Raw genomic sequence first — 12,669 nt, 5'->3', positions numbered from 1 at the left:
GCTGTGCACTCACCTGTCTAGACTAGTATGTCACTTAGCAGAAAGAACACCAAAAATATATATTTGGTTTAGTTTTGTTTTCAGCTGCTGATAAGATCTTGAATTTCTAAAAAATGTATTGAAAATTAGTTTTTTTTCAAGATTTTTCTGTGAAAAGGCCTTATGGGACATAGTGTGGAAGTATGTTAAAATAGTACTGGAACACATTTCATTGCGTCTTATATACTGATTAAGACAGTGTTGCATTAAGTTATTCTTGAATATATCCATGTTGCAGCTGCAATTAAAATTCAGTAATTTTTCATCTATGCAAATGCACAGATATTGCAAAATTAAAACCAAAAAGAAAACATCTTTTCCTTAGGAGTATTTGGCCTCAAATGCTAGTTACTGTACATATGGGATCAGTTTGTCAGCAGTGTCTATTTTTTTTGTTTATTTTTTTGTTTATTTGTCTCTGTCTCCTCCTGCAGAATGCAGAAGGTTACAATATGAGCATCCCCATGCCCGGTCACCCAGTGAATTTCTCTCAAGCCACTCTTTCCCAGGCCCAGACGGATGTCGAGCATTTGGAGAAGCTCATTTCACAACATGATGTGGTCTTCTTATTAATGGATACGAGGGAGAGCCGCTGGCTGCCTACAGTGATAGCTGCCAGCAAGAGGAAGGTAGGAAGAACCGAACAGCGACACTGTCACTGACCAGCAGGGCTGGGGTCGGAGGTGTGTGGGTCAAGAACGCTGCACTTATCATATTTTCTATGTAAACAATGAATCATAAGACAACGTGTAATGTGAAAGCAGGCCCTTGCATTGATGAATGCACAGAGGGTTATCACTCAACTCTGCACGTCTGTGCAGCTTTTTATCCTTGTTTAGTGCATTGTTTTGGTTTGCAGATTTACTGTATGGCACAGTCAGTGTGACCTCTCCCATTCAATACTTTCTAGCTAACTTAACTAGCTGGTGAACACAGTTGAACATATAGCACATGAAGGTTGTTCAATTTACACTCAAGTGGCCAGAAAGATGATATCAAGTGAATGTTATGTTGTTTCGTGTTTACTGGATGTTTAAATGGGGTAATTGTTTTATACTGTACCACTAGCCAAAAACACTTTCTTCTGACCCCAAGTGGTAAAAAACGGACATTAATTGATGCAACACACCAGACAACTGTCTGTAATGTTGCATTGTTACAAAAAGAAAAACATGTTTTATGTGCATTATTTTGATGGTGGTACTAAGCTTAATTAAAGGAATCAAGACTGAGGCTTTCAACAGTTTGTTCTAGGGATCTAATGGACCGAGAGTCACAGTGTGGCACTATTGCAGGAGACATGACATAACATGACAAACATAACAATGTTTTTGTTTTACTTACTTTAAGCTGGAACTTGAAATTTGGAAACCCTTTCACTTGTCTTCCAGGAAATTGAAATTGCTCAATAACATTGGCCAAATTTTCTGTTTACCAGTTGGAATTCTATTAGTTGCCAGGCAACGTTAGATTATTGATATTGTGTAATTAATTTGTAATGCCTCCAGTGGTATCACTGATGCGAGTCCTATATTGCTATATGCAGTTAAGTGTTTTTTGGGCTGCTGATTAGGTTTTCTTCATGTCCTGCTCAGCTGAGAGGTTATTTGGCCATTTGTGCTGTGGGGATGTTTTAGAGTTCACCGCAAATTGGCATCACAATTTATTTCCATTGCTTCTCCGAAAGTCGAAATGCTTTCAACATTGTAAAAAGCCTATTAATGTTTTATGTCATTGCTCTTTGAAATTATTCAACACTTTGCAACTTCATTGTGTAAAACGAGCTATTTAGTTAATTTGATTTGGTTGAAATGTTGTGTGTGTGTGTGTGTGTGTGTGTGTGTGTGTGTGTGTGTGTGTGTGTGTGTGTGTGTCTCTCTTTCCAGCTTGTGGTTAATGCCGCTCTAGGCTTTGATACATTTGTTGTGATGCGCCACGGCCTGAAGAAACCCATTGTCAGTCAGAGTGTTTCTGCAGACTCCTCCACTTCCTGTTCTTCTGCTTCCTCTTCGTCCTCCACACCAGCCGGCTCTGCACCCTCTGTCCCGGGATCCTCTCTGTTCTCCAACATCCCAGGGCACAAGCTGGGATGCTATTTCTGCAATGATGTTGTGGCACCAGGAGATGTGAGGAAAACACACAGATAACAAGCATGCACTCAACTCATTCACTCCTGTAATGCACTTAGAACAAACACACAGGCAAAACGTTATTATATTATATATATATATATATATATATATATATATATATATATATATATATATATATATATATATATATATATATATTATTATAAAGTTTTTTTTTTTGTTTATATTAACAATGGGCCAAATGACTACTTGTATGTGAAAGGTCTCTCGTGGTAACGACTCTACAAATAATTAAAACCTAACTCTGCAGTTCCCTTCAGCTCTGTGGAGCCGTTTATTATGAATTGGATTATTATTATTGGATCGTTGTTCGGGGTTTTCAGCCTGCAAACATCTCTTTCAGCAAACTTGTTTGCAGTCACAGCAGGCAGCTGTTTCTCGCAAAAAACGCTATGTGACCAACACCAAATGGTTTGCAGACGTAGTTACAGTCTCGACTAGCTGGTGGACATAGTGGAGCATTTAGCAGCTAATGAGTCAGATGTTTGGACAAAACAGAGCTCAAAGGAGAGTAATTATTTGACTTACTGTACATTTGTCAGTTGCACAGAAACACAACTCCACATTAATGCTAATGTTGCTCTGTGCTAACACCAACTGATCAAACAAGTGATGCAGGTTTAAATTGCATGTGATTATTTTTTTTTTAATTCAACATTTTAATTTTATTAAAAAAAAAATGCCATGTTTAATTGTGATGTAGAAAAGACGGGGGGAGATGCCTGACAGCCTGTCCTATTTTCTCGCCACCCACATTCTTCCTGTGTCCATTTTTGTACACTTGACAATCTTTGTTTCTCTCAGGTCTTTTTCTCATTCATGACCTTTTTGATATGAGTATTTTATGAAAGCAATTCATCAGCTCTGACTTCTCCTAAAAATGCTATGTGGCTCCAGCCCACTGTCACAGGTTATAGTAATGTTAACATTTGATTAAGAGGCACAGCCTGCTCTCACTAAAGTTGAGTTTGCTGAATGAATGAATAGAAGTTGTAGATAATGTAATAAGGATGCAAGTGGCTTTTGTGTTGTTTTGTCTATGGACTGAAGCAAAATGGTACAACATATTGTCAAACACATGCCATCTGTCAAAACAGTGTCATTAATCAGCTGGTATACATGCTGAGAATTAAATTAAATTTTAACATGCTTTTTTGTTTTACTGTAATGCTTACACTTTAGTGTTTGTAGCCATGATTGTGGTGTAGCTCTGTGGATCTTGGTTAGTTTGTCCATTCATGTTTCCATCTGTCGGTTTTTGATTCAGCCATTTGGTCCAGACTGTTAAATGTGCCATGCAATACTGACACGTATGGGCCCATTCATGAAACTAGCATGGCATAATTAATAGGCTTCTTCCCTGAAAGGACTCCCATACCAGTCATTGTGCAGCAAACGATATAACATTTAGCCAATAATCGCTCACTTAACCTCAGTCACATGAATAACAGCCTCATCTATACCTGATGGAACGATTTTCTGCCTTCCAAACACGTTTGATTGGTGTTAACCTAACTGTCCAAACTTCTATTTTTTTTTTTTTTTTTTTTCCTTATTTCAGAATAAACGCTCGACATTAAGGTAATGCACGTGATGTCATTTCTGTGCTTTCTGTATATTGCCAGTTGTTTGCTTTATTTTATTGTTGTTTGTTGTAAACAGTCAACCAGGGATCGGACTCTGGATCAGCAGTGCACAGTCAGCAGACCAGGCCTGGCCATGATTGCTGGAGCCCTGGCTGTGGAGATGATGGTGTCCATTCTACAGCACAGTGAAGGGTAAGCACAGCAGACTTACGAAAATTAATTTAATGTTATGCTAGTTTTATGTTCATCAGGGAAACATTAAAACAATGCTGATCATTTATGGTGAGCCTCAGCCTGGCTTATCCTATTGCTGTGAGGAATGACCCTGATGTTCTGTGGTTGACAGCGGCAGATACTGTCACACATTCTACATCTTAATTTTTTTCCAAATAAAACACATTAAGATCAGAATCCAATAAAAGATCCTTGCACAAAGGACACTCACCTACCTTAGTGAGCCACCCTGATCACCAGTAGGTTTTCTGATGTCTTCTCATCAGAGCTTTATGCTGGTATCTCACTTCCGACTCAAAACTAAAGGAGATTGTACCTTTGAGGTTGCGGCTCCTAAACTTTTAGTAAGCCTTATTTGCTTACTTTTACTTTTTGATGGAGTAGCACTGCAGCTGAGGTCTTACTGCACCGCAGGTAGTATCCTTAATTTGGTTGTAGCACAGCTTTCCGAATTTACTTGAGCCTTACTGTAGAAGCTTTGTTGCAATTTATAATCCATCTCTCACTTTTACACCGAAAAGCTTGAACACTGTGATTCAGTCAGCTCTCAAGTGCACTTGGCAATCTGTACTAGCTCAATATTTTTTACTCTTAAAGTGTTTTTTTCACAATGATGTGGATGTTTTCATGCCTATTAAGTGTGCACAGATGTGTTATGGAAATGTAATTGTGTGTTTGACTGTTTCGGTGAAAGTCGTACTAAGTAAGTGGCAGCTTGCTGGGCCTGATAAGACTCAGAATGTTTTGAGATGTTATAAGCCGTTATAGAGCTGCTCTGCCTATCCTGGATAAAAAGCTTAGAAAGCAAAGAAGAGAAGGAGAGTTTTTATGTACACTCTGTACATTTATGGTTATATAAATTTTTCCTTTACAATATCTCACTCACTTGCATCTGCCCTCTCTGTGTCCTTGTTTTTCACTTCATAGCTTTTTAACCCCCTTTTCTCCATCTCTGAATCTCTTTTTAATGCCCTTACAACAGCATTCATATGAACAACAATGGGCTTTAGAAAATTGTCACATCAGAATTAATGTTGCAGCAGTTTAACAGACATTTCTTACTTTTTAGAACCACCCTCTTTGAGCTCAGTAAACTTGATATTTTGCTATCCATGGAGAGTCAAATCTTTTAAACATGGCTAGATTTATTGGCGAGCAGGAGCTCTCAGATCTCATAGAAAATGTAAAACCTTTTAAAGTGCCCATATTATGAAAAAATCACTTTTTCTGGGATTTGGGGTGTTATGTTGTGTCTCTGGTGCTTCCACACACATACAAACTTTGAAAAAAATCCACCCATGCTGTTTAGAGTGAGATACGGTTTCTGAATGCGTCCTGCCTTCAGTCTCTGGGTGAGCTGTTCAAAATCGGCACTGCTTGTGACGTCACAAGCCGAAACGAGCAGGCTAACCGCAACCATTAGCTCGTAGCGTTAGCATGCTAACGCTATGGCTAACGCTAGCATGCTAACGCTAGCATGCTACCTCGTTCTCAATAGCAAAGCACTGCTACAACACACACAAGTTCACCATAATCTACAAAAGAACTACTTAAATGTGCGCCCTCATTTAGAAGTCTCCCAGCTAATCCTGCCTTGTAACTGACCAAAGTTGTAGAAACAGCCTTTATTTTACTGTCTATGGAGCTAGCTAGCTGACATGATCTACATCTGAGCTACTGGGCATGTGCAGTGCAATCAAAGATAGTACAGAAGAAGAAAAGAGGTCTCACTCTGTAGCTAAAACAGAGACCAGCTGAAAAGAGGATCTGCAGCAGTGAGAGAGAGAGCACTGCAGTACAACACAAATATGGTGTTTTTTGAAAATTAAACCATGTAAACCTATTCTGGTACAACCTTAAAATACAATTATGAACCTGAAAATGAGCATAATATGGCTGCTTTAATATTTTGAGCAAATGGGATCTCTTAGTTCTCAATATAGGCTACCAGATTCACAGTTTTGTGACCTAACTTTTTCATAGATTTGCTACAACTGTGTATAATAAAATGAATCAGCATCATGCATTAGATTAATATTTAGGCCAATACCTGATATATAATGTGTAATATTGTGGTGTGTTTAGGGAGATTAATTGCCTTTTTTCTCTCTTTCAGTCACATTTTAAATTCTAGTTTCAAAAGCCATGGCAGGAAAAATGTTGCCAAAGTTACTCAAGTTATGGTTTCATTTATGTACTAAAATAAAAATTGGAAAAAGTGTCAAGTATATAATTTTCTCCCTCTCTTTCTCCACCTTCAGAGGCTATGCAGTGGCCAGCAGCAGTGACGACAGGATGAATGAACCTCCCACCTCTCTGGGTCTAGTTCCACATCAGGTCAGACACAAACACACACACATGCATCCACGTTTTATACTGAGGACACTTTATGCTGTTCGTCCAGTCCCCTTCACCTGTCTGCCTGTCCAATAAATTGTGAAATGGCCTCTTTCTTTCTCTTCTTGTATATTTCTACTGAAGGGTTTGCTATAGATATTCTCAGGGTAGAACACTGATTTATTTCAGATTTAGTTCAGATTTTGAAGATTTTTTTTTGAGAACACACCAACTGACTGGGGTTGCATCTACAAACCAATTTCAATGGAGTTGGGGCGTTGTGTAAATAAAAACAGAATACAATGATTTGCAAATCCTTTTCAACTTATATTCAATTGAATACACTACAAAACAAGATATTTAATGTTGCAAGATTGTGTGTGTGTGTGTGTGTGTGTGTGTGTGTGTGTGTGTGTGTTGTATATATATTTTGTCTGGAATGCCTGTTCCTCCAGCTATCTACTGCTATTACACATTGCAGATGAGTAGTTTGGAGCTGCAGGCTAACTTTTCCGTGGTGCCACAGTGGCAACTTGTGGTGGTTTTGAGAAACTACATTTATTTACAAGTGTCTGAACAAGTGCCAATACACAGCGCAACATTTTTTAGTGTTTTGAACCTTTTTTCTTTTGTAAGTGTATAGATGTCACCTCTTTCAACTTCTGACCGTGAAATCTGTTCAGTCTTGAAACTTTTTAAGCACCATTCCTAAAACTCAGAAAGCAGTGTTTTCCCTGACCATCTCTAAAATCCATAGAAATTCTCTGTGCTTGTTTAAGACTTCAGACTTTATTGTCCCCACATAAGCAACAACATAGCAACCTACAATGATAGATAACAGTACAGACTCCAGTTCAGTGAGGCCTCTTATTTAAGGTGGCTATGGTCGTGAGGAGTAGACTCTTCTCAAAGCAAGCCTTTCTGCACCTCAGTGTTCTGTATCTGCGCACGGAGGGCAGTAGGGTAAGGTGGTGATTGAGTGGTTGTGTGATGTCCTGTGCTATTGAGGTTGCAATGCATGCAGTGGCCTTATTGTTTAACTCTGAGAGGTTGGGTGTGGGAAGAACAATTATCCTGGCAGCATTGTGGTAATCCATCCATCTTCGTCCGCTTATCTGGGGTCGGGTCGCGGGAGCAGCAGCTCCAGCAGGGGAACCCAAACTTCCCTTTCCCGAGCCACATTGACCAGCTCTAACTGGGGGATCCCGAGGCGTTCCCAGGCCAGGTTGGAGATGTGATCCCTCCACCTAGTCCTGGGTCTTCCCCGAGGCCTCCTCCCAGCTGCATTGTTGATAATGTGTGAGGTATATGAGTTTGGCCCGATTACTATCGGACAACATTTTAAAGTAGCAGGTGGAACGGTACCGTAGGATAGGCTGAAGAAAGGATTGCGGTACATTTGTGAGTCTGAGCCCAAGCCCAATCACATAATCTACATAATGCATGCATTATGATGTGGTGAGCGTCTGGCGTCATAAGGCTGCCGTGCATCACCCAGGTGGGTGTCACACATTGGTGTGTGTGTGTGTGTGTGTGTGTGTGTGTGTGTGTGTGTGTGTGTGTGTGTTCTTTAGACAGTAATCAAGGTAATTAACTATGATCACTGTACCCATAAATAGGAGTAAAAGCTTTCAGTAGTGAGAGGTGTGCTGAAAATGTTTCACTGAAAAAGGTAGCCTCTCTGGCACCAGAGGGCGCTCTCAGCATGCTTTTAAAATGTAGAAAACATTAAATATCAAACTACCTCCAATGTTTACTTCTTTTATACCGTTACATTTACTTTTCCTTACAAAGAATTAAGGTATCAAGGGTACTTTATTCTCTTAATGTCCAGTTTTTGACGTGTTGATTTCTCTTCCACAGATCCGAGGCTTTCTTTCGAGGTTTGACAATGTCCTGCCTGCAAGCCTGGCCTTTGACAAATGCACTGCCTGCTCACCCATTGTAAGTAGCATATATTGTAACTGAATAGTTCAAATGATGTGTCTTCAGGGTCAAATCCAATTTACTAACAAGACTGTTTTGACAGTAAAAGAAAGATTGACACAGATGCAGGTTCTGATTTACTTATCAGATTAGATTCTGTTACTATGTAGCAACATTGTTTTGAAACACAAATTGCAGCCTTAGCAGAAATAGGGGGATTCCCATCTCTCCTGTTTCCACATTGTTAAGTCAGTGGAGCTGTGTTGAAATGTTGTTCCTTGAGGAATACTGAAGACACACACACACACACACACACACACACACACACACACACAGAAAAGCTGGTAAAACCATGTGGTAATAATCAGGCAGCAGTTGCTCATTGATGTCACTAACTTTCTTATGAGTGGAATTAGCTCCCACTGCTGTGTGTGCACGTGCGTGTGTAAAGATGGGTTGTTGAAGGGTCCACATATCCCAAATCAACCAAGCAGGCTAGGAGAAATTGCCTTTTGTGTCTTTTTAATGCGTCGTCATTGGTCCACAGCCAATTGGCCAATCATTGCCCCAGGTGGCCCAGTGGTTAAGAGCGTCCAGCAATGTGATTGGTTGATGTACATTGGTGTAAGACCAGCGGGGGATCACAAGTTAGGGAGGGAGAAAGTAAAAAAGAGGGGGAAAGCAATATTGGGGAGAATTGGGGGGGGGGTAAAGGGAGGAAGTGCAGGGCTGAAGAAAGGGTGTTGCAATGAGTGGAGGACTGGTTCCCTCTCTCTTTCTCCCCTGATCTCAATGCAGTCTTTGTTTCTATAAAGAGGTCATAAAGCCCCAAATCTATCACTTTCAGAGAGAGAGAGAGAGAGAGAGAGAGAGAGAGAGAGAGAGAGAGAGAGAAGCTGGCTAGCTTGTACTCAGAGTTTAAAGTTTTTCCCCACCTACGCTGCTTCTGGAAAAAAAGCAAAAAGTTGGAGTTACACTCCACTCTAAGGTGTCATGTTTCTTCCTGTGTGACTGATGAGATTATTCTGTCTGTGCGGAGGGTTCATAAGGTTTGATAGGGATTTGGGGGTAAAGCCTGTGTAGTCAGGAACAATGAACAACATGAGTTGGGAAAGACGATCCTTTGGTGAGGCAAGGATTAAGGTTATGTAGTGAAAATGGTGAATATGTTTTGATTCTGTTAATCCCGCCCACACACATTTTCCCTTTCTGTTCTGCATTTGCTTATCTGTCTTTTAATTCTTTCTTTTCTACCAGCCTCCTCCCATTTTATGTCTCCTCTTTTCCTCTTTTCTGTCTTACCTTCTCTCCCTTCCTGTTCTCCCTCCCCCATATCTCTCCTCCCTTTGTGTGTCCCTCTGTCCCTCCATCAGTCTGTTCACTGTGTGTGTGTGTGTGTGTGTGTGTGTGTGTGTGTGTGTGTGTGTGCATGCATGCATGCATGCGTCTGTGTGTATTCTTGCCGCAGTCAGCTGTGTGCTGCCAGGTCACTATGGAAACAAAACAATTCAGCCTCTGTCTGGGCTGTAGCAGTTCCTGTAGAGTTGGGGCTTTTTACTGTGTGTGTGTGTGTGTGTGTGTGTGTGTGTGTGTGTGTGTGTGTGTGTGTGTGTGTGTGTGTGTGTGTGTGTGTGTGTGTGTGTGTGTGTGTGTGTGTGTGTGTGTGTGTGTGTGTGTGTGTGTGTGTGTGTGTGTGTGTGTGTGTGTGTGTGTGTGTGTGTCCTAACTCTTTCTCAGGCTGGAAGCCAATAAAACTACACGCCAGAGAGTAAATCACAGCTGACGTGGCTTTGTCTTAAACCATGCCAGACACCTCTTACTACAACTACTTGTACTAACACCACCAAGAACGCTATCTCTATTAATAGCAAAAGCATTTTTTACATTTGTTAGTGCAGTGTTAAAAAGACACTGAACTCGTCACTAACCCAGCTCAATGTTTTCTCTGTGAAGGTATTTCTTCCTTCTGAACCTTTTAATAACTAGAGCCATTTTTTATACTTAAAATAAATCGTCCTTATGTCACAGATTGTAAATAATTAAACCTGATTTTAATGTTTAGGTACCTTTCTATTGTACTTTGGTTGAATTGTGTATGCAGCATTTATCCCATTACATTTTTATGGATGTGAAATACCTGGCCAAAGATAAAACCCTTCAAATAAACTAAAATACACAGGATGTGTACCACTACACTGAAACCAAGGCTCGAAATTGTATGTACAAGTAAAGTGGTATTTACAGTATATCCATTCATCGGCCCTCTAATTTAGCTTAATTATACATTTTAAAGCTGAAACAATTAGTCATTTAATTGATTAGTCGATTGACAGACAATGAATGGGTAACAATTTGATAATCTATTGATTGTTTAAGTCAATAATAAAGCATAAATGCCAAATATTTTCTGTGTAACTTTCCAAATGTGAGGAATTGCTGTATTCATTATTTCCAAATTAAATGTATTTGGGTTTCAGACTGCTAGTTGGACAAAACAAGCACAAGAGCATACCTCCGGCAGTGGAAAATATTTAATATTTACATTTATACCAGCAATTACTTCAAATTACTTCAAATTGTGCAAATGTCTCATTTTGAAAAATAACTCTTGATATTTTATTTTACTATGTGCTGTTTTTACGTATACTGTAGACACATATGTGTTGTACAGCAACCAAGAGCATTAACTACACACTTTATGAGCTGTGCTTCCTGTGAAGTGCACTGATTCTCAAAAATACCATAATTCAATTCATTTTTTCAATTCAATTTTATTGAATAAGGCCTGAATGGTTACTCACTGACTCAGTATGGAGTTTGTGTGTTTTCAAAGCGAGTGTTTAACCTGGCATGTTGACCATACATGTTAAGAGGGGAAGTCAAAGCTGTTTAATCACCAGGAAATGTTTACTCATAGTGTACTGTAAGTGTCACATCATGGCAAAGCCACTAACCAAGAACACCCTAAGCATTTCATTTCATTCATCCTTATGCATCAGTCCCTTATTTGCCCTGACTGTCACATAGTGATTGTCAGTTCAAAGCACGTATAATTTGAAGTATAACAGTCAACTCTTCTTGTTAAAGCACCTCTAAACCACCAGGACCACCCAATGTATGTTTGATATCTTTAAGGATGCTACACACACACACACACAGACAGACAGACAGACAGACAGACAGACAGACAGACAGACAGACAGACAGACAGACAGACAGACAGACAGACAGACAGACAGACAGACAGACAGACAGACAGACAGACAGACAGACAGACAGACAGACAGACAGACAGACAGACAGACAGACAGACAGACAGACAGACAGACAGACAGACAGACAGACAGACAGACAGACAGACAGACAGACAGAGCATATAGTGTGTGATACTTTCAGTAATATACACAGTATGGACCCACAAACAACTTCAAAAAGAAGTCATCACCATTGTCAAATAAAGCTAGAGGGTTGCGATTTATGTGGCTCCATAAGGAAGGAAGCTTAAGTGCACATGTACATGTGTGTGTATATATGTGTAGCACACCATCTAATCCAGATGTTGAGGATTGTTTGTAGCTTGTCTAAATTGGAGCTGTCCGTCAACAGCACACAATCACTACTGAAACCCATCAGCGCCTGATTAACACTGCAAAAACTTGTAAATGTTTCAAACCTCTTCAGTTCTGTGTCAACATAAGTTCATGTTTTTCTCATTTCCCACAATGCTTTTGGTGCAGTTTAAATTAGTCAGATATTCTGTTGTTTATCCTGAGTATGTAAACGTGCCAAACACTCAATTTTGTAAAATTAGAATCTCTAAATACATACAGCATTTGATGTAGGTACAACCTTCTGGTCATAATTCACAACCCCATCTGATTTGAGTTGACATTTTTCATATGGTATTTTAAACTTAATAATTTAATTGTATGTCTTCTGTTGATATGGACATAAGTCAAGGATGTAACTTTGTGTCTCTGTATGCATTGCTTGGAGGGACTTTATTAACTTTATCACAAGTATATCACTGTTTCAAGTTGCTTTCTGTGTCATGATGAGAATCTATATTTCAACAAAGTGGGGTTTGGCCGTTGGCGTCTCATGTAACAGATCCTGTAGATGGAAGAATCAAAGAAATAAAAGGGAAGGAAGGAAAGAAAAGAGAGCTTGAAACGATGAACGAGTGACACTTCAGTGTGTATTGTGTGCGGTGTGTCTGGCTCCAAGGCTGGACGCCAGGTCAGTCTGCGAACACACACACACACACACACACACTCAAACATTCACAGACGTTGATGCACCCACTGTGTTGATGTCTGAGGCAGAGGTAACCCTACACCTGCAGAGGAGGGTCTGTGGGCGTCCATGAAAGGCTTGGCCAAGGAAGGTAGTTG

At 39.9% G+C, this 12,669-nt stretch overlaps 1 protein-coding gene across 2 annotated transcripts in view; it reads left to right on the top strand.

Moving 5' to 3' along the window:
- The window catches only part of atg7 (ATG7 autophagy related 7 homolog (S. cerevisiae)), a 68,148-nt gene that overhangs the window by 22,886 nt on the left and 32,593 nt on the right, over window positions 1-12,669 (top strand). For both annotated transcript variants that reach the window (XM_031301656.2, XM_031301655.2), the window contains exons 13-17: window positions 474-668; window positions 1,926-2,165; window positions 3,855-3,970; window positions 6,274-6,349; window positions 8,213-8,293. In XM_031301656.2, coding sequence (XP_031157516.1) covers window positions 474-668; window positions 1,926-2,165; window positions 3,855-3,970; window positions 6,274-6,349; window positions 8,213-8,293 — 708 coding nt within the window. The remainder of the gene's footprint in view (window positions 1-473; window positions 669-1,925; window positions 2,166-3,854; window positions 3,971-6,273; window positions 6,350-8,212; window positions 8,294-12,669) is intronic.

The sequence above is a fragment of the Sander lucioperca genome, chromosome 6 (assembly GCF_008315115.2).
Source record: "Sander lucioperca isolate FBNREF2018 chromosome 6, SLUC_FBN_1.2, whole genome shotgun sequence".
NCBI classification, from domain to species: domain Eukaryota; kingdom Metazoa; phylum Chordata; class Actinopteri; order Perciformes; family Percidae; genus Sander; species Sander lucioperca.
The sequence above is the reverse complement of the archived record's forward strand: the minus strand, read 5'-3'. Positions and strand labels throughout refer to the sequence as shown.